Here is a 27,500-nt window from a genome sequence, read left to right on the forward strand (position 1 = left end):
CACAGGTTTAAAAAGGTATATCTATACATGCTTGATTTTGAAATAAGTATTTTGAAAAGAATTGTCATGTGTATGTACAGACATATATTCAAACACAGGTTTACTCTCTCTCTCTCTCTCTCTCTCTCTCTCTCTCTCTCTCTCTCTCTCTCTCTCTCTCTCGTGTGCTGTGTGGTGTGGCAATCTTGCTGACCTGCGTTCAAATCCGTCGCCACCAGTGGATGGTAACCCCGGCCATTCCTTGCATACAGATGCAAAATAAAAACAGACAGCATGTCACACAGGGAATATCCATTGTAACAAATGGAATTAGATTTAATTAATTAAAAAGGTAACGTTTATGCTTTACAATCATGTGATTAGCATTCACTGTAGTGTATAACTGCGTGTGCATGAATAAAGTAATGAGATTATTCTGACGAAGCTTTTCATTCAATATTACTTTTACCAAATCTTGCAAACTGTATCTTAAATTCAGAAGAAAAAGAACGGATGTGCAAAAGAGAATTACAGATTGCTATTATATAAGACATGATACGTTCATTCTGCTAAATGTTTGCTCAACATCAAAAATAATTTCCCAATCCATAGTTCCATTTAACCCTTAAGTAGCTTGTCATATTAATCATCTTCTGGAAGTTCAATCGGTTGTGTAAACTCATGGTTCGGTCACATCCATTTTATATCATATTTATACACAACAGCGTATAGGAGGCAACTCTTTTGGAATTCCATATCACGCAATTTCTGACTTTTGAAGTAACTTCATGCCATGTAAATATATTAACAGGAGATCCTTTAGACATGGGTTTATATAGTCATTTACCAACAGCAATAAAACCCTGTCCAATTCAAAGGCCAAGTCCACATTTTCCCCCGTCGGGAAGGGGTTAAGAAAAGATTGGGTCACTGACACAGTATTTTATTAAAATATAATCATAACTATAAGTTAAAAGTCTTGATCACACTGAGAACCAGCAGTCTGATCTTATGATGTCAATTGAGCAACAATCAAAACCTGATGAATATATCACAAAAGAAAAAAAAAGAGAGATAATCAACAAAACTACAAGGATCGGACAGCGGACTCGATCCAATCCAGGTAATGAGCCACGTTCACGTACACGCCCGGGACGCCCACCTGCCCGCACCCAACGCCCCATGACACCAGACCGGCCAAGCGGAAGGCGCCGTCGTCGCCGCGGCACACCAGGGGTCCTCCGCCGTCGCCCTGAAGATAGAGTCGCTTGTGTAAACAAATTGTAAGGGGAAATTTGCCTCCAAATTATCGATTTTTCAGGTAAACAAACGAGATCATTATGAGAAAATGAGAAACAAACTCACCTTGCAAGTGTCGCGACCTGCCTCGCCTCCTGCGCAAAGATTTCCTTGGTGGAGACTAAAGGTGGCACCCAAACGCGTGTGTTTGAGGGCCGTCTGGCACTGGAAGTGGGACAGGACTGGAAGCTCCACCTCTTTCAGGATGCTCTGGAACTTGCCGTCGCCTCCAAAGGCGTCCTTACCCCAACCGGTGGACTGACACCTTTGTCCCACGAAGGTGCTGTGGGCGTCCGGGAGACACACGGGCGAGATGTGGGGGCTGTGGGCGGAGGGAGGGAGAAGGGTAAGTAAAGTTACACTCAAGACGGACACCCTTAAATGCTTCAAATGTAAAGCCAAGACAACGCACCATAAGCCAGCGGCGGACTCACTTGGCCGAGAAGTCGATGTGGTGCTCGAGGGTGAGGATGGCGATGTCGTTGACCAGGTTTCCGGCGTAATACTGCGGGTGGACAAGGAGAGTGGCGGGTCTGAGGTCGATGTGGCTGAAGAACTCGGTGTCTGCGCGGACGTCCCACTCACCCAGACGAACTGTCAGCTCCGTCAGCTGCAGTTTACTGACGCAGTGGGCGGCGGTGAGGAGGTGGCGGTCGTCGATGAGCGTGGCGCCGCACACGTACTTGACCTCGCCGTTGTCCTGCCTGAGGATGGCCGCCTGCCACGGGTGTTCCCCGAACTCTGTGTCGCCCTCCACGAACGAAGGATTCTTGACGCGGCCGAGGACGCCTTGCGCTTGGCTGCGTCCGCATGTGGCCACATGGCGGGACTGAGGCGCGATGGGGTTGCGACAGCACACTTGGTCGACCCCGCAGCTGCTGCCACTTGGGAAGTAGCCGAAGCTGTGACGCTGGAAGGAGAGAAACGAATGAGAGATATTAGAAGGAAACTTTTTTGGAGAACGGAAAGAAATCATTCTTAGAGGAAGGAGAGGGATGTTTTTTCTCAGAGTGAAATGCCTCACATGTTGAGAGAAAATTGTAAACGTGGTTCTTGCAGCAAAGGCTCAAGATGGGCTGAAAAACTTACCTCCTGAGGGACGTCGGTGACGTTGGCGTCGTGATGGTGAGAAGACGTGAGTAGATCCCTCCTGACGCGGGTGACGTTAACGTCGAAGGCATCGTCAGTGTAGGTGTAGTCGTCCTCAAGTGGGAGAGTCGTAGTTACGTCGTCCTCGTCAGGAGAGATGGTGACGAGGTCGTCCTCGGAGACGGAGGTGGAGACGAGGTCGTGGGTGACGTTGGAGAGGATGTCGGTGTGGCGAGAACGGGCGTCGATAAGGTCACGGAAGTCTGAGAGTGGGTGGGACACGACATCGTGGGCGTAGCAGGAGGCGGTGGGGACGCAGACGCAGTGTTCATGGTGGGCGGGAGAGTTGGCCTCGATGGTGGGTTGTGGAAGGTGGAGGTGAGGGAGGAGGGCACCTTGGGACGCATGGACAGCGGTTGTGGGGGTGGCAGAGTGGGACGGGAGAGGCGCGAGGGAGGGAGAGCCACCGTGGGCAGGGGAGGAGGGCAGCTGATGGAGATGGGTGTGGGTGTGGATGTGCTGCACCACCGATGTGGGCGTGAGGTGAGCGTGGTTGTGAGAGGTGTATGCTGGCTTAGGGGCTGTATAAGTGGGCACAGGGGCAGCATATGTTGGCTTTGGGGCAGCATAGGTGGGCACAAGGGCAGAGTAGGTTGGCACAGGGACAGCATAAGTCGGATTTGGCGTAGGGGCGGCATATGTTGGCACAGGAATACCATAGGTGGGCACAGGGGTAGCATATGCTGGCTTAGGGGCGGCATAGGATGGAACTGGGTTAACATATGTTGGTTTGGGGGCAGCATAGGTGGGCACAGGGTCAACATATGCCGGCTTGGGAGCAGCATAGGATGGTATTGGGGCCACGTAGGCTGGTTTGGGGGCAGCATACGATGGTACTGGGGCCACGTAGGCTGGTTTGGGGGCAGCATAGTCAGGGGTTGGGGCACCATAGGAGGGCTTGGGAGCTGAGTAAGATGGGTTCAGGGGCTTCGGTGGAGCGAAGAAAGGCTTTGGGGCAGGGTATGAGCCCTTGATTGGGGCGGAGATGCCGTTGGTGACGGTGGACTGGGCATGGGCGGCCTGATGGTTGAGGGTGGCGTAGCTAGATGTGACTTGGGGGACGGAGGGACGCCCGTAGTGAGACTCCACCGCCGGAGGGTAAGTCTTCTTGTCGCACTGAAGGAGAGAGAAGTTCTCGTTATTTCGTTTCCTGAAAACACACTTTTTGATATAAACAACTGAAAAGGATTAGCTCTGTTATCACAAATAGGCTTCCGGCGAGCGGACTCGTCAGTAGCCAAGTCGCTGGTCACTCACGCCAGGACCGATGCCGAGGACGCACAGCTTCTTCCCGAGGCCCAAGAAGCGGCCTTGTCGTCCTTCGTGGACGCCCTCGGCCGCCTCCCCCGATAGATCACGTGACTCCGCTTCCACCTGGACGTCCGTTGTGGCCGCGGAGTCGGCGGGGGTCGCCTGCCGCTCCTGTGAGGCGTCCGAACCCCACGACCATTCATCAGCCCGGACGCTGATGGCCAACGCCACCGTCAGCAATAAACTTACCAAACCTATGATGACATTAAGTATTAAAATGAATATAAGATATTTTAATCAGTTGGTTTCTTATCGACACTATGATTCTATAAAAAAAAAAAAACTAATATAAAAGGATGAATATCAGTGTTAGTAAGGCACCTTTAAACTTCATTGTGAAGAAATAAATAACATAAAAAGGCTGGATCTGCGGAAGGTGTGTCTGCTGTCAGCGGAGGAGGAAGTGTGTCCCGGTGAGCTTTGCGCGGCGCTTTTATAGTAGAACCGCGTCCTTCGCCCTCGAGGATTCCCGGAGCCGCCGCCACCCAGGTCATTGCGCGAGAAGAGAGGCGTTGAGTGGGTCCTCTCTTGATGTATTTTTATCTCTCTCTCCTTCCCTATCTCTCTGTGTATATGTTTACACACATATAATTATATAAATAAATACATTTATGTGTATATATCTATAAGCATATATCTATCTGTACATACATGCATACACACACAAACACATACACACACATATACATGTACATATATATATATATATATATATATATATATATATATATGTATGTATGTATGTGTATATATGTATATGTATATATACATATATATGTCTATCCGTCTTTTTCTCTTTCTCCTCTCTCTTTCTCTTTCTCTATATATATGTCTCTCTCTCTTCCCTTATCCTTCTCTCTGTCCTTTTTACCTTATTTCACTCTGTCTAACAGTGTTTCTCTCTGTCTGCCTGTCTGTCCATCTCTCTTTATCTCTTCTTATCTACCGGTATATTTCTCTATCTCTCCTCTCCTCTCCTTTAATTTTCACTACATTATTCTTTACCTTGGTACTACTGTTTGTTTCTCTCTCCTCTCCTTCTTTCTCTATTTTTTATGCTTTCTTACTTTTTTCTCTTTGTCTTCCTTTCAAAATCTGATTCTTCTCTCCCTTTCTGTTCACTTCTCTCTTTTTTCCTATCCTTCCTTCCTTCCTCTCTCCCTTTCCCTCTCTACCTTAGACCGTGACCTTCGCCAAGAGGATTCCCGGAGTCTCCAACATCCGGGTCATCCTTGGAAGGGCGCTGAAGGGACAATGTCCCTTGTCTGTCTTTGGTTCATTTCGATTGGAAAATTTTGTTTTATGAATCTATTTGGAGAAAAGTTTTATAATATCAAAATGGAAAGCAATGAGCGTACATAATCGTTACCCTACAGTCATATATTTGCAAAATGTAACATCCACTGTTGAGTCGTTCCTTTTGCGAAATTTTGATTTTTCTCTATTATTTGCTTCATATGATAAAGCAGCTTCACATTTTCATTTCAAAATCCAGATTCGCCAATCCCATAAAGTTCAGTCTTCCTGGATTCATGGATTCATTTGCCAGACTATTTGTATTTTTCTGCGCCTGCGTCTGAAGGAATACGGTAAAGAGATGAAGTCAGGTAGGCCTAGTAATTGACTCCTCGCTGAGTCAGCGCTTGTGAAGTCTTCTGCTTGTGAAAAGTGACTCAGCAAAACCACAGTGTATCTTGTGCGTGTTTCCGATGTAATAGCGAGTATCAACATCCATGCAACTGGCAGTTTCCTACTGGTCTCTATCACTGGCTTTTTTATTTGGCCAACATTATTACCGCCTTTTTTCCGCTTCTGGAAGACTGGGATAATATTTCAATGTGATAACACCACTAACCTTACTAGTTTAAAATTTTAAATACCTTCTTCCTTTTGTCAGGGTCTCTATCATAATTGCTATATCATTGAAGGCTAGGCACAATCCTTAAAAATGAAAAAAAATATATAGTTACAGTCATATGCATATATATATGTATATATATATATATATGTATGTATATTTAAAGAAAGAGAGACAGATATGAACTTGATATGATCGTTAATTCTACAACACGAAATGGGCTACACAAAGGATGTCAAACTGAAAATCCTTCGAGGGCTAAATTTAATTTAGTACCATCTTGAGAGTCAACATTATTAAGAACTGTCTCACACTATGTATCTGTACGTAAAGTTTATTTTACTTATTAAACTTTAAATTTTAACTCTAATGGTAACAATGTATATATGTATGTACTTTAGTGAGTGGCTGTGTCTTCTGTTTAGATTAATTTAGTAATTTACATTCATAATAGCTATATGCATCTTCTCTTTGTAATAGCATTATAAAGGAAGTTGTCATCATTTGGAAATGAAGGTTATTTGTGAACTTTCAGCATCTTAATCATATACTATTTTTCTTGATTACAATCATAATTTCACAGGCTAATAATTCTTATCACCAGTCTGCGGGCTATCTATGCCCATCGCAAGGGCCACATTTGGCCCATGGACCATGAGTTTGACACACATAGTCTACATGGTATCTCCTAGTGTGACATTTCTAGGTTATTGCTTTAGATTTTTTTTTTTTTTTCGATCATTTTGATTTAAGCGCCGAAGCATGCAGTGGATTCAAGTGACCTCTGTTAAGAGACTATATAAGGTGCTAATCTGTGAAATCCAGGTGATGAAAAAAACAAACAATAAAAGCCGTTGAGGTAAATGGTTTCATTTAATTTTGTTTACTCTTTTTGGGTTTGTTTTCTTATGGTTTACTAGCTTTGTGATTTGCCTGAATAATACCTTTGCTATGTATCAGCTGTGATTTCATTACATTGTAAACATATTTTCATTGTTTACATGTACACTGATCTTTTACTGTGCTTATTGCATCATTGCTATTATCCTTCGTATGCAGTAAGCACGAAGTCTTCTAAGACAACTGAAACATTTTGAAACATTTGACGACGAAACATTTATGTTTCCTCGTCAAAAGATATCGCATGTCAATGCAGGTGTACCAATAAGACGACAGGACTATAGCATCGTCATTTTCCTTTTAAAAAATGTACAATCACTAATAATTTGCAAGTCGAGATGCAGTCGTTTACTTTCTTAAAACTCACTCCCAGTTAGGCTGAATGTTAGGCTGAATGAAGTATCGAATTACTGTTTATATTTTTTCATGTTTTATTCTCCCATCTTCCTTGTCATTAGAACATGTGAAACGAGTAAATAATTTATACTTAATAATTTATTATTACAAAAAAAAACATTAACATTGTAACGAGACAGACTGAAGACCAGCAGTCTGACCCTAGCACACTGATGACGTCACTTGATTCGTCGCGTAGAGACGAGTATGACGTAATTATAAGGATGACGTCATTAAAGCCTTGATGACGTGGTTTGAGCGGTTATGAGTTGGAGAGGATGACTGGAACTATAAGGAGCGGACAGCGGACTCGATCCAGTCCAGGTAATGAGCCACGTTCACGTACACGCCCGGGACGCCCACCTGCCCGCACCCGACGCCCCATGACACCAGACCGGCCAAACGGAAGGCACCGTCGTTGCCGCGGCACACCAGGGGTCCTCCGCCGTCGCCCTGAAGACAGAGTCGCTTGTGTAAACAAATTGTAAGGGGAAATTTGCCTCCAAATTATCGATTTTTCAGGTAAACAAACGAGATAATTATGAGAAACTGAGAAACAAACTCACCTTGCAAGTGTCGCGACCTGCCTCGCCTCCTGCGCAAAGATTTCCTTGATGGAGACTAAAGGTGGATCCCAAACGCGTGTGTTTGAGGGCCGTCTGGCACTGGTGGTGGGACAGGACTGGAAGCTCCACCTCTTTCAGGATGCTCTGGAACTTGCCGTCGCCTCCAAAGGCGTCCTTACCCCAACCGGTGGACTGACACCGTTGTCCCACGAAGGTGCTGTGGGCGTCTGGGAGACACATGGGCGAGATGTGGGGGCTGTGGGCGGAGGGAGGGAGAAGGGTAAGTAAAGTTACACTCAAGACGGACACCCTTAACTCCTTCAGATGTAAAGCCAAGACAACGCACCATAAACCAGCGGAGGACTCACTTGGCCGATAAGTCGATGTGGTGCTCGAGGGTGAGGATGGCGATGTCGTTGACCAGGTTTCCGGCGTAATACTGCGGGTGGACGAGGAGAGTGGCGGGCCTGAGGTCGATGTGGCTGAAGAACTCGGTTTCTGCGCGGACGTCCCACTCACCCAGACGAACTGTCAATTCCGTCAGCTGCAGTTTACTGACGCAGTGGGCGGCGGTGAGGCAGGTGGCGGTCGTCGATGAGCGTGGCGCCACACACGTACTTGACCTCGCCGTTGTCCTGCCTGAGGATGGCCGCCTGCCACGGGTGTTCTCCGAACTCTGTGTCGCCCTCCACGAACGAAGGATTCTTGACGCGGCCGAGGACGCCTTGCGCTTGGCTGTGTCCGCATGTGGCCACATGGCGGGACTGAGGTGCGATGGGGTTGCGACAGCACACCTGGTCGACCCCGCAGCTGCTGCCGCTTGGGAAGTAGCCGAAGCTGTGACGCTGGAAGGAGAGACACGAATGAGAGATATTAGAAGGAAACTTTTTGGAGAACGGAAAGAAATCATTCTTAGAGGAAGGAGAGGGATATTTTTTCTCAGAGTGAAATGCTTCAAATGTTGAAAGAAAATTGTAAACGTGGTTCTTGCAGCAAAGGCTCAAGATGGGCTGAAAAACTTACCTCCTGAGGGACGTCGGTGACGTTGGCGTCGTGATGGTGAGAAGACGTGAGCAGATCCCTCCTGACGCGGATGGAGTTAACGTCGGAGGCATCGTCAGTGTAGGTGTAGTCGTTTTCAAGTGGGAGAGTCGTAGTTACGTCGTCCTCGTCTGGAGAGATGGTGACGAGTTCGTCCTCAGAAACAGAGGTGGAGACGAGGTCGTGGGTGGCGTTGGAGAGGATGTCGGTGTGGCGAGAACGGGCGTCGATGAGGTCACTGAAGTCTGAGAGTGGGTGGGACACGACATCGTGGGCGTAGCAGGAGGCGGTGGCGACGCAGACGCAGTGTTCACGGTGGGCGGGAGAGTTGGCCTCGATGGTGGGTTGTGGAAGGTGGAGGTGAGGGAGGAGGGCGCCTTGGGACGCATGAGCGGCGGTTGTGGGGATGGCAGAGTGGGGCGGGAGGGGCGCGAGGGAGGGAGAGGCACCGTGGGCGGGAGAGGAGGGCAGCTGATGGAGATGGGTGTGGGCGTGGATGTGCTGCACCACCGATGTGGGCGTGAGGTGAGCGTGGTTGTGAGAGGTGTATGCTGGCTTAGGGGCTGCATAAGTGGGCACAAGGGCAATATATGTTGGCTTTGGGGCAGCATAGGTGGGCACAGGGGCAGAGTAGGTTGGCACAGGGATAGCATAAGTCGGATTTGGCTTAGGGGCGGCATATGTTGGCACAGGAATACCATAGGTGTGCACAGGGGTAGCATATGCCGGCTTAGGGGCGGCATAGGTTGGAACTGGGTCAACATATGTTGGTTTGGGAGCAGCGTAAGTGGGCACAGGGTCAACATATGCTGGCTTGGGAGCAGCGTAGGATGGTACTGGGGCCACGTAGGCTGGTTTGGGGGCAGCATACGATGGTACTGGGGCCACGTAGGCTGGTTTGGGAGCAGCATAGTCAGGGGTTGGGGCACCATAGAAGGGCTTGGGAGGTGAGTAAGATGGGTTCAGGGGCTTCGGGGGAGCGAAGAAAGGCTTAGGGGCAGGGTATGAGCCCTTGATTGGGGCGGAGATGCCGTTAGTGACGGTGGACTGGGCATGGGCGGCCTGATGGTTGAGGGTGGCGTAGCTGGACGTGACTTGGGGGACGGAGGGACGCCCGTAGTGAGACTCCACCGCCGGAGGGTAAGTCTTCTTGTCGCACTGAAGGAGAGAGGAGTTTTTGTTATTTCGTTTCCTGAGAAAACCCTTTTTTGATATAAACAACTGAAAAGGATTAGCTCTGTTATCACAAATAGGCTTCCGCCGAGCGGACTCGTCAGGAGCCAAGTCGCTGGTCACTCACGCCAGGACCGATGCCGAGGACGCACAGCTTCTTCCCGAGGCCCAAGAAGCGGCCTTGTCGTCCTTCGTGGACGCCCTCGGCCGCCTCCCCCGATAGATCACGTGACTCCGCTTCCACCTGGACGTCCGTTGTGGTCACGGGGTCGGCGGGGGTCGCCTGCCGCTCCTGTGAGGCGTCCGAACCCCACGACCATTCATCAGCCCGGACGCTGATGGCCAACGCCACCGTCAGCAATAAACTTACCAAACCTATGATGATATTAAGTATTAATATAAATATAAGATATTTTTATAAGTTGGTTTCTTATCGACACTATGACTCTATAAAAATTAATATGAAAGGATGAATATCAGTGTTAGTAAGGCACCTTTGAACTTCATTGTGGAGAAATAAATAATATAGAAAGGCTGGATCTGCGGAAGGTGTGGTTGCTGTCAGCGGAGGAGGAACTGTGTCCCGGTGAGCTTTGCGCGCCGCTTATATAGTGGAACCGCGTCCTTCGCCTTCGAGGATTCCCGGAGCCGCCGCCACCCAGGTCATTGCGCGAGAAGAGAGGCGTTGATTGGGTCCTCTCTTGATGTATTTTTATCTTTTTTTCCCTCCCTATCTCTCTGTGTATGTGTATACACACACATATAATTATATAAATAAATAAATTTTTGTGTATATAACTGTAAGCATATATGTATATATACATACATACATACACACACAAACACATACACAGACATATACATGTACACACACACACACACACACATATATATATATATATATATATATATATATATATATATATATATATGTATGTATATATATGTATATGGATATATACATATATATGTCTATCCGTCTTTTTCTCTTTCTCCTCTTTCTTTCTCTCTCTATATATGTGTGTCTCTCTCTCTGCCTTTATCCTTCTCTCTGTCCTTTTTACCTGATTTCACTCTGTCTAACAGTGTTTCTCTCTGTCTGCCTGTCTGTCCATCTCTCTTTATCTCTATCTCCTTATCTATCGGTCTATTTCTCTATCTCTCCTCTCCTCTCCTTTTATTGTTCACTATATTATTCTTTACCTTGGTACTACTGTTTGTTTCTCTCTCCTTTCTTTCTTTCTCTATTTTTTATGCTTCCTTACTTCATTCTCTTTGTCTTCCTTTCAAAATCTGATTCTTCTCTCCCTTTCTGTTCACTTCTCTCTTTTTCCCTTTCCTTCCTTCCTTCCTCTCTTCCTCTCCCTCTCCCTCTCTACCTTAGACCGTGACCTTCGCCGAGAGGATTCCCGGAGTCTCCAACATCCGGGTCATCCGTGGAAGTGCGCTGGAGGGACAACGTCCCTTGTCTGTATTTGGTTCATTTCGATTGGAAATTTTTGACAGTTTTACTGATTAAAAAAGGTCTGTGCTCGTTTAATTTATTTTTGGGATGTTTCACCCCATTTTTTCTTTTTTTTTTCTTGTTTATACGAACCATCAGATCAACATGTTAGGGCCTTAAAGATCTTAGATATATAATTCGGTTGAAAGCCAATGCAGTATGATAAGATAGTATACTTGAATACAGTTTTATGAATCTATTTGGAGAAAAGTTTATAATATCATATATTTGCAAAATGTAACATTCGCTGTTGGGTCATTCCTTTTGCGAAATTTTTATTTTTCTCCATTATTTTGTTTCATATGATAAGGCAGCTTCACATTTTCATTTCAAAATCCAGATTGGCCAGACTATTTGTATTTTTCTGCGTCTGTAGAAATGCGGTTAAGAGATGAAGTCAGGTAGGCCTAGTAATTGACTCCTTGCTGAGTCAGCGCTTGCGAAGTCTTCTACTTGTGAAAAGTGACGCAGCAAAACCACAGTGCATCTTGTGCGTGTTTCCGATGTAATGGCGAGTATCAACATCCATGCAACTGGCCGTTTCCTACTGGTCTCTATCACTGTCTTTTTTATTTGGCCAACATTATTATCGCCTTTTATCCGCTTCTGGAGGACCGGGGAAATATCTCAATATCATAACACCACTAACCTTGCTAGTTTAAAATTCTAAATGCCTTCTTGCCTGTTGTCAGTGTCTCTATCATAATTGCTATATCGTTGAAGGCTAGGCACAATCCTTAAAAAAAAAAAAAAAAAAATACATAGTTACAGTCATATGCATATATATATATATATATATATATATATATGTGTGTGTGTGTGTGTGTGTGTGTGTGTGTGTATAAATGTATGTATATATAAAGAAAGAGAGACAGATATGAACTTGATATGATCGTTAATTCTACGACACGAAATGGGCTACACAAAGGATGTCAAACTGAAAATCCTTCGAGGGCTAAATTTAATTTAGTACCATCTTGAGAGTCAATATTAATAAGACCTGTCTCACATTATGTATCTGTACGTAAAGTTTATTTTAATTATCAACCTCTAAATGTTAACTCTAATGGTAACAATGCGTATATGTATGTACATTAGTTAGTGGCTGTGTCTTGTTTAGATTAATTTAGTGATTTACATTTATAATTGTATGCATCTTCTCTTTGTAATATAAAGGAAGTTGTCATAATTTGGAAATGAAGGTTATTTGTGAATTTTCAGCATCTTAATCATATTCTATTTCTCTTGATTACAATCATAATTCCACAGGCTAATAATTCTTATCACCAGTCTGACACACATAGTCTACATGGTATCTCCTAGTGTGACATTTCTAGGTTATTGCTTTAGATTTTTTTTTTTCGATCATTTTGATTAAAGCGCCGAAGCATGCAGTGGATTCAACTGACCTCTGTTAAGAGACTATATAAGGTGCTAATCTGTGAAATCCAGGTGATGAAAAAAAACAAACAATAAAAGCCGTTGAGGTAAATTGTTTCATTTAATTTTGTTTACTCTTTTTGGGTTTGTTTTCTTATGGTTTACTAGCTTTGTGATTTGCCTGAATAATACCTTTGCTATGTATCAGCTGTGATTTCATTACATTGTAAACATATTTTTATTGTTTACATATACACTGATCTTTTACTGTGCTTATTGCATCATTGCTATTATCCTTCGTATGCAGTAAGCACGATCTCTTCTAAGACAACTGAAACATTTTGAAACATTTGACGACGAAACATTTATGTTTCCTCGTCAAAAGATATCGCATGTCAATGCAGATGTACCAATAAGACGACAGGACTATAGCATCGTCATTTTCCTTTTAATAAATGTACAATTACTAATAATTTGCAAGTCGAGATGCAGTCGTTTACTTTCTTAAAACTCACTCCCAGTTAGGCTGAATGTTAGGCTGAATGAAGTATCGAATTACTGTTTATATTTTTTCATGTTTTATTCTCCCATCTTCCTTGTCATTGGAACATGTAAAACGAGTAAATAATTTATACTTAATAATTTATTATTACAAAAAAAACCATTAACATTGTAACGAGACAGACTGAAGACCAGCAGCCTGACCCTAGCACACTGATGACGTCACTTGATTCGTCGCGTAGAGACGAGTATGACGTTATTATAACGATAACGTCATTAAAGCCTTGATGACGTGCTTTGAGCGGTTATGAGTTGGAAAGGATGACTGGAACTATAAGGAGCGGACAGCGGACTCGATCCAGTCCAGGTAATGAGCCACGTTCACGTACACGCCCGGGACGCCCACCTGCCCGCACCCGACGCCCCATGACACCAGACCGGCCAAGCGGAAGGCGCCGTCGTTGCCGCGGCACACCAGGGGTCCTCCGCCGTCGCCCTGAAGATAGAGTCGCTTGTGTAAACAAATTGTAAGGGGAAATTTGCCTCCAAATTATCGATTTTTCAGGTAAACAAACGAGATAATTATGAAAAACTGAGAAACAAACTCACCTTGCAAGTGTCGCGACCTGCCTCGCCTCCTGCGCAAAGATTTCCTTGGTGGAGACTAAAGGTGGCTCCCAAACGCGTGTGTTTGAGGGCCGTCTGGCACTGGTGGTGGGACAGGACTGGAAGCTCCACCTCTTTCAGGATGCTCTGGAACTTGCCGTCGCCTCCAAAGGCGTCCTTACCCCAACCGGTGGACTGACACCGTTGTCCCACGAAGGTGCTGTGGGCGTCTGGGAGACACACGGGCGAGATGTGGGGGCTGTGGGCGGAGGGAGGGAGAAGGGTAAGTAAAGTTACACTCAAGACGGACACCCTTAACTCCTTCAGATGTAAAGCCAAGACAACGCACCATAAACCAGCGGAGGACTCACTTGGCCGAGAAGTCGATGTGGTGCTCGAGGGTGAGGATGGCGATGTCGTTGACCAGGTTTCCGGCGTAATACTGCGGGTGGACGAGGAGAGTGGCGGGCCTGAGGTCGATGTGGCTGAAGAACTCGGTGTCTGCGCGGACGTCCCACTCACCCAGACGAACTGTCAATTCCGTCAGCTGCAGTTTACTGACGCAGTGGGCGGCGGTGAGCAGGTGGCGGTCGTCGATGAGCGTGGCGCCGCACACGTACTTGACCTCGCCGTTGTCCTGCCTGAGGATGGCCGCCTGCCACGGGTGTTCCCCGAACTCTGTGTCGCCCTCCACGAACGAAGGATTCTTGACGCGGCCGAGGACACCTTGCGCTTGGCTGTGTCCGCATGTGGCCACATGGCGGGACTGAGGTGCGATGGGGTTGCGACAGCACACCTGGTCGACCCCGCAGCTGCTGCTGCTTGGGAAGTAGCCGAAGCTGTGACGCTGGAAGGAGAGACACGAATGAGAGATATTAGAAGGAAACTTTTTTGAGAACGGAAAGAAATCATTCTTAGAGGAAGGAGAGGGATATTTTTTCTCAGAGTGAAATGCTTCAAATGTTGAAAGAAAATTGTAAACGTGGTTCTTGCAGCAAAGGCTCAAGATGGGCTGAAAAACTTACCTCCTGAGGGACGTCGGTGACGTTGGCGTCGTGATGGTGAGAAGACGTGTGCAGATCCCTCCTGACGCGGGTGGAGTTAACGTCGGAGGCATCGTCAGTGTAGGTGTAGTCGTTTTCAAGTGGGAGAGTCATAGTTACGTCGTCCTCGTCTGGAGAGATGGTGACGAGTTCGTCCTCGGAGACAGAGGTGGAGACAAGGTCGTGGGTGGCGTTGGAGAGGATGTCGGTGTGGCGAGAACGGGCGTCGATGAGGTCACTGAAGTCTGAGAGTGGGTGGGACACGACATCGTGGGCATAGCAGGAGGCGGTGGGGACGCAGACGCAGTGTTCACGGTGGGCGGGAGAGTTGGCCTCGATGGTGGGTTGTGGAAGGTGGAGGTGAGGGAGGAGGGCGCCTTGGGACGCATGGACGGCGGTTGTGGGGATGGCAGAGTGGGGCGGGAGGGGCGCGAGGGAGGGAGAGGCACCGTGGGCGGTGGAGGAGGGCAGCTGATGGAGGTGGGTGTGGGCGTGGATGTGCTGCACCACCGATGTGGGCGTGAGGTGAGCGTGGTTGTGAGAGGTGTATGCTGGCTTAGGGGCTGTATAAGTGGGCACAGGGGCAGCATATGTTGGCTTAGGGGCAGCATAGGTGGGCTTAGGGGCAGAGTAGGTTGGCACAGGGACAGCATAAGTCGGATTTGGCTTAGGGGCGGCATAGGTTGGAACTGGGTCAACATATGTTGGTTTGGGGGCAGCATAGGAGGGCACAGGGTCAACATATGCTGGCTTGGGAGCAGCATAGGATGGTACTGGGGCCACGTAGGCTGGTTTTGGGGCAGCATAGGATGGTACTGGGGCCACGTAGGCTGGTTTGGGGGCAGTATAGGATGGTACTGGGGCCGCGTAGGCTGGTTTGGGGGCAGCATAGTCAGGGGTTGGGGCACCATAGGAGGGCTTGGGAGCTGAGTAAGATGGGTTCAGGGGCTTCGGGGGAGCGAAGAAAGGCTTAGGGGCAGGGTATGAGCCCTTGATTGGGGCGGAGATGCCGTTAGTGACGGTGGATTGGGCATGGGCGGCCTGATGGTTGATGGTGGCATAGCTGGACGTGACTTGGGGGACGGAGGGACGCCCATAGTGAGACTCTACCGCCAGAGGGTAAGTCTTCTTGTCGCACTGAAGGAGAGAGAAGTTTTCGTTATTTAGTTTCCTGAAAATACACTTTTTGATATAAACAACTGAAAAGGATTAGCTCTGTTATCACATATAGGCTTCCGGCAAGCGGACTCGTCAGGAGCCAAGTCGCTGGTCACTCACGCCAGGACCGATGCCGAGGACACACAGCTTCTTCCCGAGGCCCAAGAAGCGGCCTTGTCGTTCTTCGTGGACGCCCTCGGCCGCATCCCCCGATAGATCACGTGACTCCGCTTCCACCTGGACGTCCGTTGTGGTCACGGGGTCGGCGGGGGTCGCCTGCCGCTCCTGTGAGGCGTCCGAACCCCACGACCATTCATCAGCCCGGACGCTGATGGCCAACGCCACCGTCAGCAATAAACTTTCCAAACCTATGATGACATTAAGTATTAAAATGAATATAAGATATTTTCATAAGTTGGTTTCTTATCGCCACTATGACTATATAAAAACTAATATGAAAGGATGAATATCAGTGTAAGTAAGGCACCTTTGAACTTCATTGTGGAGAAATAAATAACATAAAATGGCTGGATCTGCGGAAGGTGTGGTTGCTGTCAGCGGAGGAGGAACTGTGTCCCGGTGAGCTTTGCGCGGCGCTTATATAGTGGAACCGCGTCCTTCGCCCTCGAGGATTCCCGGAGCCGCCGCCACCCAGGTCATTGCGCGAGAAGAGAGGCGTTGATTGGGTCCTCTCTTGATGTATTTTTATCTTTCTTTCTCCTTCCCTATCTCTCTGTGTATATGTGTATACACAGGCACACACACATATAATTTTATATATAAATTAATAAATATATGTATATATATGTATGCATGTACTTATCTATACATACATACATACACACAAACACATGCACACACACATATACATGTAAACATATAAATATGTATATGTATGTGTATATATATGTATATATTATATAGATATACATACATGTCTATCCGTCTTTCTTTCTCCTCTCTCTTTCTCACTCTCGATATCTGTCACTCTCTCTCTGTCTCTGCCTTTATCCTTCTCTCTGTCCTTTTTACCTTATTTCTCTCTGTCTGCCTGTCTATCTGTCTGTCCATCTTTATCTCTATCTTCTTATTTATAGGTCTATCTCTCTATCTCTCCTCCTCTTTCCGTTCATTTCTCTCTACATTATGTTTTACCTTGGTACTCCTATTTGTTTCTTTCTTCTCTCTCTCCTTCTTTCGGTCTTTCTATAACCGTCTCACTCTCTGCCTTTATCCTCCTTTCTGTCCTTTACCTTATTTATCTCTGTCTAATATATTTATATCTCCTCTCCTCTCCTTTCATTTCTCTATACATTATGTTTTATTTGGTACTCCTGTTTGTTTCTTTCTCCTCTCTCTCCTTCTTTATTCTTTATGATCTCTTTGTTCTTTCTCTTTGTCTACCTTAAAAAATCCGATTCTTCTCTCCCTCTCTCTTTTTCCTTTTCCTTCCTCTCTTTCTCTCCCTCTCCCCTCCGTCCCCTTTCTCTCGCTTCCTCTCCCTCTCCCTCCCTACCTTAGACCGTGACCTTCGCCAAGAGGATTCCCGGAGTCTCCAACATCCGGGTCATTCGTGGAAGGGCGCTGAAGGGACAACGTCCTTTCTGTCTTTGGCTAATTTCGATTAGAAAATGTCGAAAGTTTTATTGATTCAATAAGGTATGTGCTCGTTTTATTTTATTTTGCAGATGTTTCGCTCCTTTTTTTATTTTTTCTTCTATTTATACAAACCATCAGATCAACATCTTAAGCCCCGCATTCTTTGAAGAGCTTAGATAAATCATGTGGGTGAAAGCCAATACAGCACGATAAGATAATATACTTGAATACAGTTTTATTAATCTATTTGGAGAAAAGTTTTATAATGTCGAAGTGGAAAGCAATGAGCGTACATAATCGTCACCCTACAGTTATATATTTGCAAAATGTAGCATTCACTGTTGGGTCGTTCCTTTTGCGAAATTTGGATTTTTCTCCATTATTTGCTTCATATGATAAAGCAGCTTCACATTTTCATTTCAAAATCCAGATTCGCCAATCACATGAAGTTCAGTCGTCCTGGATTCATGGATTCATCTACCAGACTATTTGTATTTTTCTGCGTCTGAAGGAATACGGTAAAGAGTCAGGTAGGCCTAGTAATTGACTCCTTGCTGAGTCAACGCTTGTGAAGTCTTCTACTTGTGAAAAGTGACTCAGCAAAACCACAGTGCATCTTGTGCGTATTTCCGACGTCAACGGTTTATGTAATAGCGAGTATCAACATCCATGCAACTGGCCGTTTCCTACTGGTCTCTATCACTGTCTTTTTGATTTGGCCAACATTATTATCGCCTCTTACCGCGTCTGGAGGACAGGGATAATATTTCAATGTGATAACACCACTAACCTTACTAGTTTAACATTTTAAATGCTTTCTTCCTTTTGTCAGCGTCTCTATCATAATTGCTATATCGTTGAAGGCTAGGTACAATCTTTAAAATGAAAAAAAAAATATATATATAATTACAGTTATATATATATGTATATATAAAGAAAGAGAGAGGTATAGGTAGATACAGATATGAACTTGATATGATCGTTAATTCTACGACACGAAATGGGCTACACAAAATACGTCAAACTGAAAATCCTTCGAGGGCTAAATTTTATTTAGTACCATCTTGAGAGTCAATATTAATAAGAACTGTCTCACATTATGTATCTTTACGTAAAGTTTATTTCACTTATCAAACTTTAAATGTTAATAACTTTAATGATAACAAAGTATATATGTACATACATTTGTGAGTGACTGTATCTTCTGTTTAGATTAATTTAGTAATTAACAATTATAATAGTTATCTGCATATTTTCTTTAATAGCAATAAAAATGTAGCCATCATCATTTGGAAATGAAGGTTATTTGTGAATTTTCAGTATTTTAATCATATACTATTTTGATTACAGTCATAATTTCACAGGCTAATAATTCTTATCACCAGTCTGCGTGCTATCTATGCCCATCGCGAAGACCACGTGGTATCTCCTAGTGTGGCATTTCTAGGTTATTGCTTTAGATATTTCGATTTAAGCGCGGAAGCAGGCAGTGGATTCAACTGACTTCTGTTAACGGTGACTCTATAAGGTGCAAATCAATGAAATTCAGGTGATTAAGAAAAAGCTGTTAAGGTAAATTGTTTCATTTAATTTTGTTTACTTTTTTGGTTGTTTCCTTATGCTTTTCTACAGTTTGAGGTTCATCCGAATAATGCTTTTGCTGTTTCAGTTGTAATTTCATTACATTGTCAACATATTTTCATTTCATTTACATGTACACTGATCTTTTGCTGTGCTCATTGCATCACTGTTGTTATTATTCGTATGCAGTAAGCATGATCTCTTCTAAGACAACTAAAACATTTTGGAAATGTTTCCTCGTCAAAAGATATTCCGAGTTAATGCAGATGTGCTAAACAAAGCTATAGAACTGTATCATCGGTATTTTCACACACATAAAAACGTAGGCTGATCATTAATAATTTGCAAGTGTTCTTGCATATCTGAGATGCAGTAGTTTACTTTCTTAATACTTACTTTCAGGTAACTTTCTGCACACTGTAAGCAACATCTACAGCCATTAATTTTGTTAGGCTGAATGAAGTATCGAATTACTGTTTATATTTTTTCATGTTTTATTCTCCAATCTTCCTTGTCATTAGAAAATGTAAAACAAGTAAATAATTTATATTTAATAATTTATTATTAAAAAACACACATTCACATTGTAACGAGACAGACTGAAGACCAGCAGCCTGACCCTAGCACACTGATGACGTCACTTGATTCGTCGCGTAGAGACGAGTATGACGTTATTATAACGATGACGTCATTAAAGCCTTGATGACGTGGTTTTAGCGGTTATGAGTTGGAAAGGATGACTGGAACTATAAGGAGCGGACAGCGGACTCGATCCAGTCCAGGTAATGAGCCACGTTCACGTACACGCCCGGGACGCCCACCTGCCCGCACCCGACGCCCCATGACACCAGACCGGCCAAGCGGAAGGCGCCGTCGTCGCCGCGGCACACCAGGGGTCCTCCGCCGTCGCCCTGAAGACAGAGTCGCTTGTGTAAACAAATTGTAAGGGGAAATTTGCCTCCAAATTATCGATTTTTCAGGTAAACAAACAAGATAATTATGAGAAAATGAGAAACAAACTCACCTTGCAAGTGTCGCGACCTGCCTCGCCTCCTGCGCAAAGATTTCCTTGGTGGAGACTAAAGGTGGCACCCAAACGCGTGTGTTTGAGGGCCGTCTGGCACTGGAAGTGGGACAGGACTGGAAGCTCCACCTCTTTCAGGATGCTCTGGAACTTGCCGTCGCCTCCAAAGGCGTCCTTACCCCAACCGGTGGACTGACACCGTTGTCCCACAAAGGTGCTGTGGGCGTCCGGGAGACACACGGGCGAGATGTGGGGGCTGTGGGCGGAGGGAGGGAGAAGGATAAGTAAAGTTACACTCAAGACGGACAGCCTTAACTCCTTCGAATGTAAAGCCAAGACAACGCACCATAAGCCAGCGGCGGACTCACTTAGCCGAGAAGTCGATGTGGTGCTCGAGGGTGAGGATGGCGATGTCGTTGACCAGGTTTCCGGCGTAATACTGCGGGTGGACGAGGAGTGTGGCGGGTCTGAGCTCGATGTGGCTGAAGAACTCGGTTTCTGCGCGGACGTCCCACTCACCCAGACGAACTGTCAGCTCCGTCAGCTGCAGGTTACTGACGCAGTGGGCGGCGGTGAGCAGGTGGCGGTCGTCGATGAGCGTGGCGCCGCACACGTACTTGACCTCGCCGTTATCCTGCCTGAGGATGGCCGCCTGCCACGGGTGTTCCCCGAACTCTGTGTCGCCCTCCACGAACGAAGGGTTCTTGACACGGCCGAGGACGCCTTGCGCTTGGCTGTGTCCGCATGTGGCCACATGGCGGGACAGAGGCGCGATGGGGTTGCGACAGCACACTTGGTCGACCCCGCAGCTGCTGCCGCTTGGGAAGTAGCCGAAGCTGTGACGCTGGAAGGAGAGACACGAATGAGAGATATTAGAAGGAAACTTTTTGAAGAACGGAAAGAAATCATTCTTAGAGGAAGGAGAGGGATGTTTTTTCTCAGAGTGAAATGCTACAAATGTTGAAAGAGAATTGTAAACGTGGTTCTTGAAGCAAAGGCTCAAGATGGGTTGAAAAACTTACCTCCTGAGGGACGTCGGTGACGTTGGCGTCGTGATGGTGAGAAGGCGTGAGCAGATCCCTTCTGACGCGGGTGACGTTAACGTCGAGGGCATCATCAGTGTAGGTATAGTCCTCAAGTGGGAGAGTCGTAGTTACGTCGTCCTCGTCAGGAGAGATGGTGACGAGGTCGTCCTCGGAGACGGAGGTGGAGACGAGGTCGTGGGTGGCGTTGGAGAGGATGTCGGTGTGGCGAGAACGAGGGTCGATGCGGTCAATGAAGTCTGGGCGGGACACAATATCGTGGGCGTAGCAGGAGGCGGTGGGGACGCAGACGCAGTGTTCACGGTGGGCGGGAGAGTTGGCCTCGATGGTGGGTTGTGGGAGGTGGAGGTGAGGGAGGAGGGCGCCTTGGGACGCATGAGCGGCGGTTGTGGGGATGGCAGAGTGGGGCGGGAGGGGCGCGAGGGAGGGAGAGGCACCGTGGGCGGGGGAGGAGGGCAGCTGATGGAGGTGGGTGTGGGTGTGGATGTGCTGCACCACCGATGTGGGCGTGAGGTAAGCGTGGTTGTGAGAGGTGTATGCTGGCTTAGGGGCTGTATAAGTGGGCACAGGGGCAGCATATGTTGGCTTAGGGGCAGCATAGGTGGGCTTAGGGGCAGAGTAGGTTGGCACAGGGACAGCATAAGTCGGATTTGGCTTAGGGGCGGCATAGGTTGGAACTGGTCACATGTTGGTTTGGGGGCAGCATAGGTGGGCACAGGGGTAGCATATGCCGGCTTAGGGGCGGCATAGGATGGTACTGGGGCCACGTAGGCTGGTTTGGGGGCAGCATAGGATGGTACTGGGGCCACGTAGGCTGGTTTGGGGGCAGCATACGATGGGACTGGGGCCACGTAGGCTGGTTTGGGGGCAGTATAGGATGGTACTGGGGCCGCGTAGGCTGGTTTGGGGGCAGCATAGTCAGGGGTTGGGGCACCATAGGAGGGCTTGGGAGCTGAGTCAGATGGGTTCAGGGGCTTCGGGGGAGCGAAGAAAGGCTTAGGGGCAGGGTATGAGCCCTTGATTGGGGCGGAGATGCCGTTAGTGACGGTGGATTGGGCATAGGCGGCCTGATGGTTGAGGGTGGCGTAGCTGGACGTGACTTGGGTGACGGAGGGACGCCCGTAGTGAGACTCCACCGCCGGAGGGTAAGTCTTCTTGTCGCACTGAAGGAGAGAGAAGTTCTCGTTATTTCGTTTCCTGAAAACACACTTTTCGATATAAACAACTGATAAGGATTAGTCGCTGGTCACTCACGCTAGGACCGATGCCGAAGACACACAGCTTCTTCCCGAGGCCCAAGAAGCGGCCTTGTCGTTCTTCGTGGACGCCCTCGGCCGCCTCCCCCGATAGATCACGTGACTCCGCTTCCACCTGGACCTCCGTTGTGGGCGCGGGGTCGGCGGGGGTCGCCTGAGGCTCCTGTGAGGCGTCCAAACCCCACGACCATTCATCAGCCCGGACGCTGATGGCCAACGCCACCGTCAGCAATAAACTTACCAAACCTATGATGACATTAAGTATTAAAATGAATATAAGATATTTTCATCAGTTGGTTTCTTATCGACACTATGACTCTATAAAAGCTAATATGAAAGGATGAATATTAGTGTTAGTAAGGCACCTTTGAACTTCATTGTGGAGAAATAAATAACATAAAATGGCTGGATCTGCGGAAGGTGTGGTTGCTGTCAGCGGAGGAGGAAGTGTGTCCCGGTGAGCTTTGCGCGGCGCTTATATAGTGGAACCGCGTCCTTCGCCCTCGAGGATTCCCGGAGCCGCCGCCACCCAGGTCATTGCGCGAGAAGAGAGGCGTTGATTGGGTCCTCTCTTGATGTATTTTTATCTCTCTCCTTCCCTATCTCTCTGTGTATGTGTATACACACATATAATTATAGAAATCAATAAATATGTGTATATATCTGTCAGCATATATTTATCTATACATACATACATACACACACAAACACATACACACACATATACATGTACATATATATATATATATATATATATATATATATATATATATATGTATGTATATATATGTATATGTATATATACATATATGTCTATCCGTTCTTTTTCTCTTTCTCCTCTCTCTTTCTCTCTATATATATATCTGTCTCTCTCTCTGCCTTTGTCCTTCTCTCTGTCCTCTTTACCTTATTTCACTCTGTCTAACAGTGTTTCTCTCTGTCTGCCTGTCTGTCCATCTCTCTTTATCTCTATCTCCTTATCTATCGGTCTATTTCTCTATCTCTCCTCTCCTCTCCTTTAATTTTCACTACATTATGCTTTACCTTGGAACTACTGTTTGTTTCTCTCTCCTCTCCTTCTTTTTCTATATTTTATGCTCTCTTCTTTCTCTTTGTCTTCCTTTCAAAATCCAATTCTTCTTTCTCTTTTTTTGTTCACCTCTCTCTGTTTCCCTTTCCTTCCTTCCTTCCTCTCTTCTTTTCCCTCTCCCTCTCTACCTTAGACCGTGACCTTCGCCGAGAGGATTCCCGGAGTCTCCCGGGGTCATCCGTGGAAGGGCGCTGAAGGGACAACGTCCCTTGTCTGTCGTTTGTTAATTTCGATTGGAAAATTTTGAGTTTTACTGATTAAAAAAGGTCTGTGCTCGTTTTATTTTATTTTGGAGATGTTTCACCCCATTTTTTTTTTCTTGTTTATAAGAACCATCAGATCAACATGTTAAGGCCTCAAAGATCTTAGATATAAAATTCGGTTGAAAGCCAATGCAGTATGATAAGATAGTATACTTGAATACAGTTTTATGAATCTATTTGCAAAATGTAACATTCGCTGTTGGGTCATTCCTTTTGCGAATTTTTTATTTTTCTCCATTATTTTGTTTCATATGATAAGGCAGCTTCACATTTTCATTTCAAAATCCAGATTCGCCAGACTATTTGTATTTTTCTGCGTCTGTAGAAATGCGGTTAAGAGATGAAGTCAGGTAGGCCTAGTAATTGACTCCTTGCTGAGTCAGCGCTTACGAAGTCTTCTACTTGTGAAAAGTGACGCAGCAAAACCACAGTGCATCATGTGCGTGTTTCCGATGTAATGGCGAGTATCAACATCCATGCAACTGGCCGTTTCCTACTGGTCTCTATCACTGTCTTTTTTATTTGGCCAACATTATTATCGCCTTTTATCCGCTTCTGGAGGACCGGGGAAATATCTCAATATGATAACACCACTAACCTTGCTAGTTTAAAATTCTAAATGCCTTCTTGCCTTTTGTCAGTGTCTCTATCATAATTGCTATATCGTTGAAGGCTAGGTACAATCCTTAAACAATGAAAATATATATATATATATATATATATATAGTTACAGTCATATGCATATATATATATATATATATATATATATATATATATATTTATATATAAAGAAAGAGTGAGGTATAGATAGATACAGATATGAACTTGATATGATCGTTAATTCTACAACACGAAATGGGCTACACAAAAGACGTCAAACTGAAAATCCTTCGAGGGCTAAATTTAATTTAGTACCATCTTGAGAGTCAATATTAATAAGAACTGTCTCACATTATGTATCTGTACGTAAAGTTTCTTTTACTTATCAAACTTTAAATGTTAACTGTAATGGTAACAATGTGTATATGTATGTACATTAGTGAGTGGCTGTGTCTTGTTTAGATAAATTTAGTGATTTACATTTATAATTGCATGCATTTTCTCTTTGTAATAGCAATATAAAGGAAGTTGTCATCATTTGGAAATGAAGGTTATTTGTGAATTTTCAGGATCTTAATCATATACTATTTCTCTTGATTACAATCATAATTCCACAGGCTAATAATTCTTATCACCAGTCTGCGGGCTATCTATGCCCATCGCGGGGGCCACATTTGACCCATGGACCATGAGTTTGACACACATAGTCTACATGGTATCTCCTAGTGTGACATTTCTAGGTTATTGCTTTAGATTTTTTTTTTCGATCATTTTGATTAAAGCGCCGAAGCATGCAGTGGATTCAACTGACCTCTGTTAAGAGACTATATAAGGTGCTAATCTGTGAAATCCAGGTGATGAAAAAAACAAACAATAAAAGCCGTTGAGGTAAATTGTTTCATTTAATTTTGTTTACTCCTTTTTGGTTTGTTTTCTTATGGTTTACTAGCTTTGTGATTTGCCTGAATAATACCTTTGCTATGTATCAGTTTTAATTTCATTACATTGTAAACATGTTTTCATTGTTTACATGTACACTGATCTTTAACTGTGCTAATTGCGTCATTGCTATTATCCTTCGTATGCAGTAAGCATGATCTCTTCTAAGACAACTGAAACATTTTGAAACATTTGATGACGAAACATTTATGTTTCCTCTTCAAAAGATATCGCATGTCAATGCAGATGTACCAATAAAACGACAGGACTATATCATCGTCATTTTCCTTTTAAAAAATGTATAATCACTAATAATTTGCAAGTCGAGATGCAGTCGTTTACTTTCTTAAAACTCACTCTCAGTTAGGCTGAATGAAGTATCGAATTACTGTTTATATTTGTTCATGTTTTATTCTCCCATCTTCCTTGTCATTAGAAAATGTAAAACAAGTAAATAATTTATACTTAATAATTTATTATTACAAAAAAAAAACATTCACATTGTAACGAGACAGACTGAAGACCAGCAGTCTGACCCTAGCACACTGATGACGTCACTTGATTCGTCGCGTAGAGACGAGTATGACGTTATTATAACGATGACGTCATTCAAGCCTTGATGACGTGGTTTGAGCGGTTATGAGTTGGAGAGGATGACTGGAACTATAAGGAGCGGACAGCGGACTCGATCCAGTCCAGGTAATGAGCCACGTTCACGTACACGCCCGGGACGCCCACCTGCCCGCACCCGACGCCCCATGACACCAGACCGGCCAAGCGGAAGGCGCCGTCGTTGCCGCGGCACACCAGGGGTCCTCCGCCGTCGCCCTGAAGACAGAGTCGCTTGTGTAAACAAATATGAAAGGGAAGTTTTGCCTTTAAATAACACATTTTTCAGGGAAATAAAATAGATAATTATGAGAAACTGAGAAACAAACTCACCTTGCAAGTGTCGCGACCTGCCTCGCCTCCTGCGCAAAGATTTCCTTGATGGAGACTAAAGGTGGCTCCCAAACGCGTGTGTTTGAGGGCCGTCTGGCACTGGTGGTGGGACAGGACTGGAAGCTCCACCTCTTTCAGGATGCTCTGGAACTTGCCGTCGCCTCCAAAGGCGTCCTTACCCCAACCGGTGGACTGACACCTTTGTCCCACGAAGGTGCTGTGGGCGTCCGGGAGACACACGGGCGAGATGTGGGGGCTGTGGGCGGAGAGAGGGAGAAGGATAAGTAAAGTTACACTCAAGACGGACAGCCTTAACTCCTTCGAATGTAAAGCCAAGACAACGCACCATAAGCCAGCGGCGGACTCACTTGGCCGAGAAGTCGATGTGGTGCTCGAGGGTGAGGATGGCGATGTCGTTGACCAGGTTTCCGGCGTAATACTGCGGGTGGACAAGGAGAGTGGCGGGCCTGAGGTCGATGTGGCTGTAGAACTCGGTGTCTGCGCGGACGTCCCACTCACCAAGACGAACTGTCAATTCCGTCAGCTGCAGTTTACTGACGCAGTGGGCGGCGGTGAGCAGGTGGCGGTCGTCGATGAGCGTGGCGCCGCACACGTACTTGACCTCGCCGTTGTCCTGCCTGAGGATGGCCGCCTGCCACGGGTGTTCCCCGAACTCTGTGTCGCCCTCCACAAACGAAGGGTTCTTGACGCGGCCGAGGACGCCTTGCGCTTGGCTGCGTCCGCATGTGGCCACATGGCGGGACTGAGGCGCGATGGGGTTGCGACAGCACACTTGGTCGACCCCGCAGGTGCTGCTGCTTGGGAAGTAGCCGAAGCTGTGACGCTGGAAGGAGAGAAACGAATGAGAGATAGGAATAGAAGGAAACTTTTTGAAGAACGGAAAGAAATAATTCTTAGAGGAAGGAGAGGGATGTTTTTTCTCAGAGTGAAATGCTTCAAATGTTGAAAGAAAATTGTAAACGTGGTTCTTGAAGCAAAGGCTCAAGATGGGTTGAAAAACTTACCTCCTGAGGGACGTCGGTGACGTTGGCGTCGTGATGGTGAGAAGGCGTGAGTAGATCCCTCCTGACGCGGGTGGAGTTAATGTCGAGGGCATCGTCAGTGTAGGTGTAGTCGTCTTCAAGTGGGAGAGTCGTAGTTACGTCGTCCTCGTCAGGAGAGATGGTGACGAGTTCGTCCTCAGAGACGGAGGTGGAGACGAGGTCGTGGGTGGCGTTGGAGAGGATGTCGGTGTGGCGAGAACGGGCGTCGATGAGGTCACTGAAGTCTGAGAGTGGG

General features: G+C 46.0%; 6 protein-coding genes across 6 annotated transcripts in view; all 6 read right to left on the reverse strand.

Annotated features, from left to right (window-relative positions):
- Positions 1 to 1,034: 1,034 nt before the first annotated feature.
- Positions 1,035 to 4,232, reverse strand: LOC125044049 (serine proteinase stubble-like). The gene is made up of 6 exons (XM_047640494.1): positions 4,091 to 4,232; positions 3,685 to 3,932; positions 2,368 to 3,543; positions 1,713 to 2,188; positions 1,345 to 1,600; positions 1,035 to 1,231 (listed from the first exon to the last, which is right to left on the reverse strand). The coding sequence occupies exons 1-6, from the start codon at positions 4,230 to 4,232 to the stop codon at positions 1,067 to 1,069; spliced, it is 2,463 nt and encodes an 820-aa protein (XP_047496450.1). The 3' UTR covers positions 1,035 to 1,066.
- Positions 4,233 to 6,973: 2,741 nt separating this feature from the next.
- Positions 6,974 to 7,954, reverse strand: LOC125044000 (phenoloxidase-activating factor 2-like). Its single transcript, XM_047640410.1, has 3 exons — positions 7,827 to 7,954; positions 7,459 to 7,714; positions 6,974 to 7,345 (listed from the first exon to the last, which is right to left on the reverse strand). Exons 2-3 carry the CDS (start codon positions 7,696 to 7,698, stop codon positions 7,181 to 7,183), a joined length of 405 nt encoding a protein of 134 aa, XP_047496366.1. The 5' UTR covers positions 7,699 to 7,714; positions 7,827 to 7,954; the 3' UTR covers positions 6,974 to 7,180.
- Positions 7,955 to 8,868: 914 nt separating this feature from the next.
- Positions 8,869 to 10,339, reverse strand: LOC125044050 (extensin-like; the record flags this gene model as incomplete). Its single annotated transcript, XM_047640495.1, has 3 exons — positions 10,303 to 10,339; positions 9,800 to 10,047; positions 8,869 to 9,657 (listed from the first exon to the last, which is right to left on the reverse strand). Coding segments are annotated over exons 1-3 (1,074 nt in total), but the record flags the coding sequence as incomplete, so codon positions are not given.
- Positions 10,340 to 13,278: 2,939 nt separating this feature from the next.
- LOC125044417 (serine proteinase stubble-like) lies at positions 13,279 to 16,417 on the reverse strand. The gene is made up of 6 exons (XM_047641073.1): positions 16,352 to 16,417; positions 15,985 to 16,232; positions 14,689 to 15,843; positions 14,035 to 14,510; positions 13,667 to 13,922; positions 13,279 to 13,553 (listed from the first exon to the last, which is right to left on the reverse strand). Exons 1-6 carry the CDS (start codon positions 16,362 to 16,364, stop codon positions 13,389 to 13,391), a joined length of 2,313 nt encoding a protein of 770 aa, XP_047497029.1. The 5' UTR covers positions 16,365 to 16,417; the 3' UTR covers positions 13,279 to 13,388.
- Positions 16,418 to 19,584: 3,167 nt separating this feature from the next.
- Positions 19,585 to 22,795, reverse strand: LOC125044051 (serine proteinase stubble-like). Its single transcript, XM_047640496.1, has 7 exons — positions 22,733 to 22,795; positions 22,366 to 22,613; positions 21,828 to 22,274; positions 21,091 to 21,765; positions 20,437 to 20,912; positions 20,069 to 20,324; positions 19,585 to 19,955 (listed from the first exon to the last, which is right to left on the reverse strand). The coding sequence occupies exons 1-7, from the start codon at positions 22,743 to 22,745 to the stop codon at positions 19,791 to 19,793; spliced, it is 2,280 nt and encodes a 759-aa protein (XP_047496452.1). The 5' UTR covers positions 22,746 to 22,795; the 3' UTR covers positions 19,585 to 19,790.
- Positions 22,796 to 25,714: 2,919 nt separating this feature from the next.
- The window catches only part of LOC125044350 (serine proteinase stubble-like), a 3,272-nt gene continuing 1,486 nt past the window's right edge, over positions 25,715 to 27,500 (reverse strand). Inside the window, exons 3-6 of the mRNA XM_047640976.1 lie at positions 27,227 to 27,500; positions 26,570 to 27,045; positions 26,202 to 26,457; positions 25,715 to 26,087 (exon numbers count right to left, since the gene is read on the reverse strand). The exon at positions 27,227 to 27,500 is cut by the window's right edge and continues 902 nt beyond it. Of these exons, the coding sequence (XP_047496932.1) occupies positions 25,923 to 26,087; positions 26,202 to 26,457; positions 26,570 to 27,045; positions 27,227 to 27,500 (1,171 nt within the window). The 3' untranslated portion in view covers positions 25,715 to 25,922. The remainder of the gene's footprint in view (positions 26,088 to 26,201; positions 26,458 to 26,569; positions 27,046 to 27,226) is intronic.

This window comes from Penaeus chinensis, chromosome 35, assembly GCF_019202785.1.
Source record: "Penaeus chinensis breed Huanghai No. 1 chromosome 35, ASM1920278v2, whole genome shotgun sequence".
Classification (NCBI taxonomy): domain Eukaryota; kingdom Metazoa; phylum Arthropoda; class Malacostraca; order Decapoda; family Penaeidae; genus Penaeus; species Penaeus chinensis.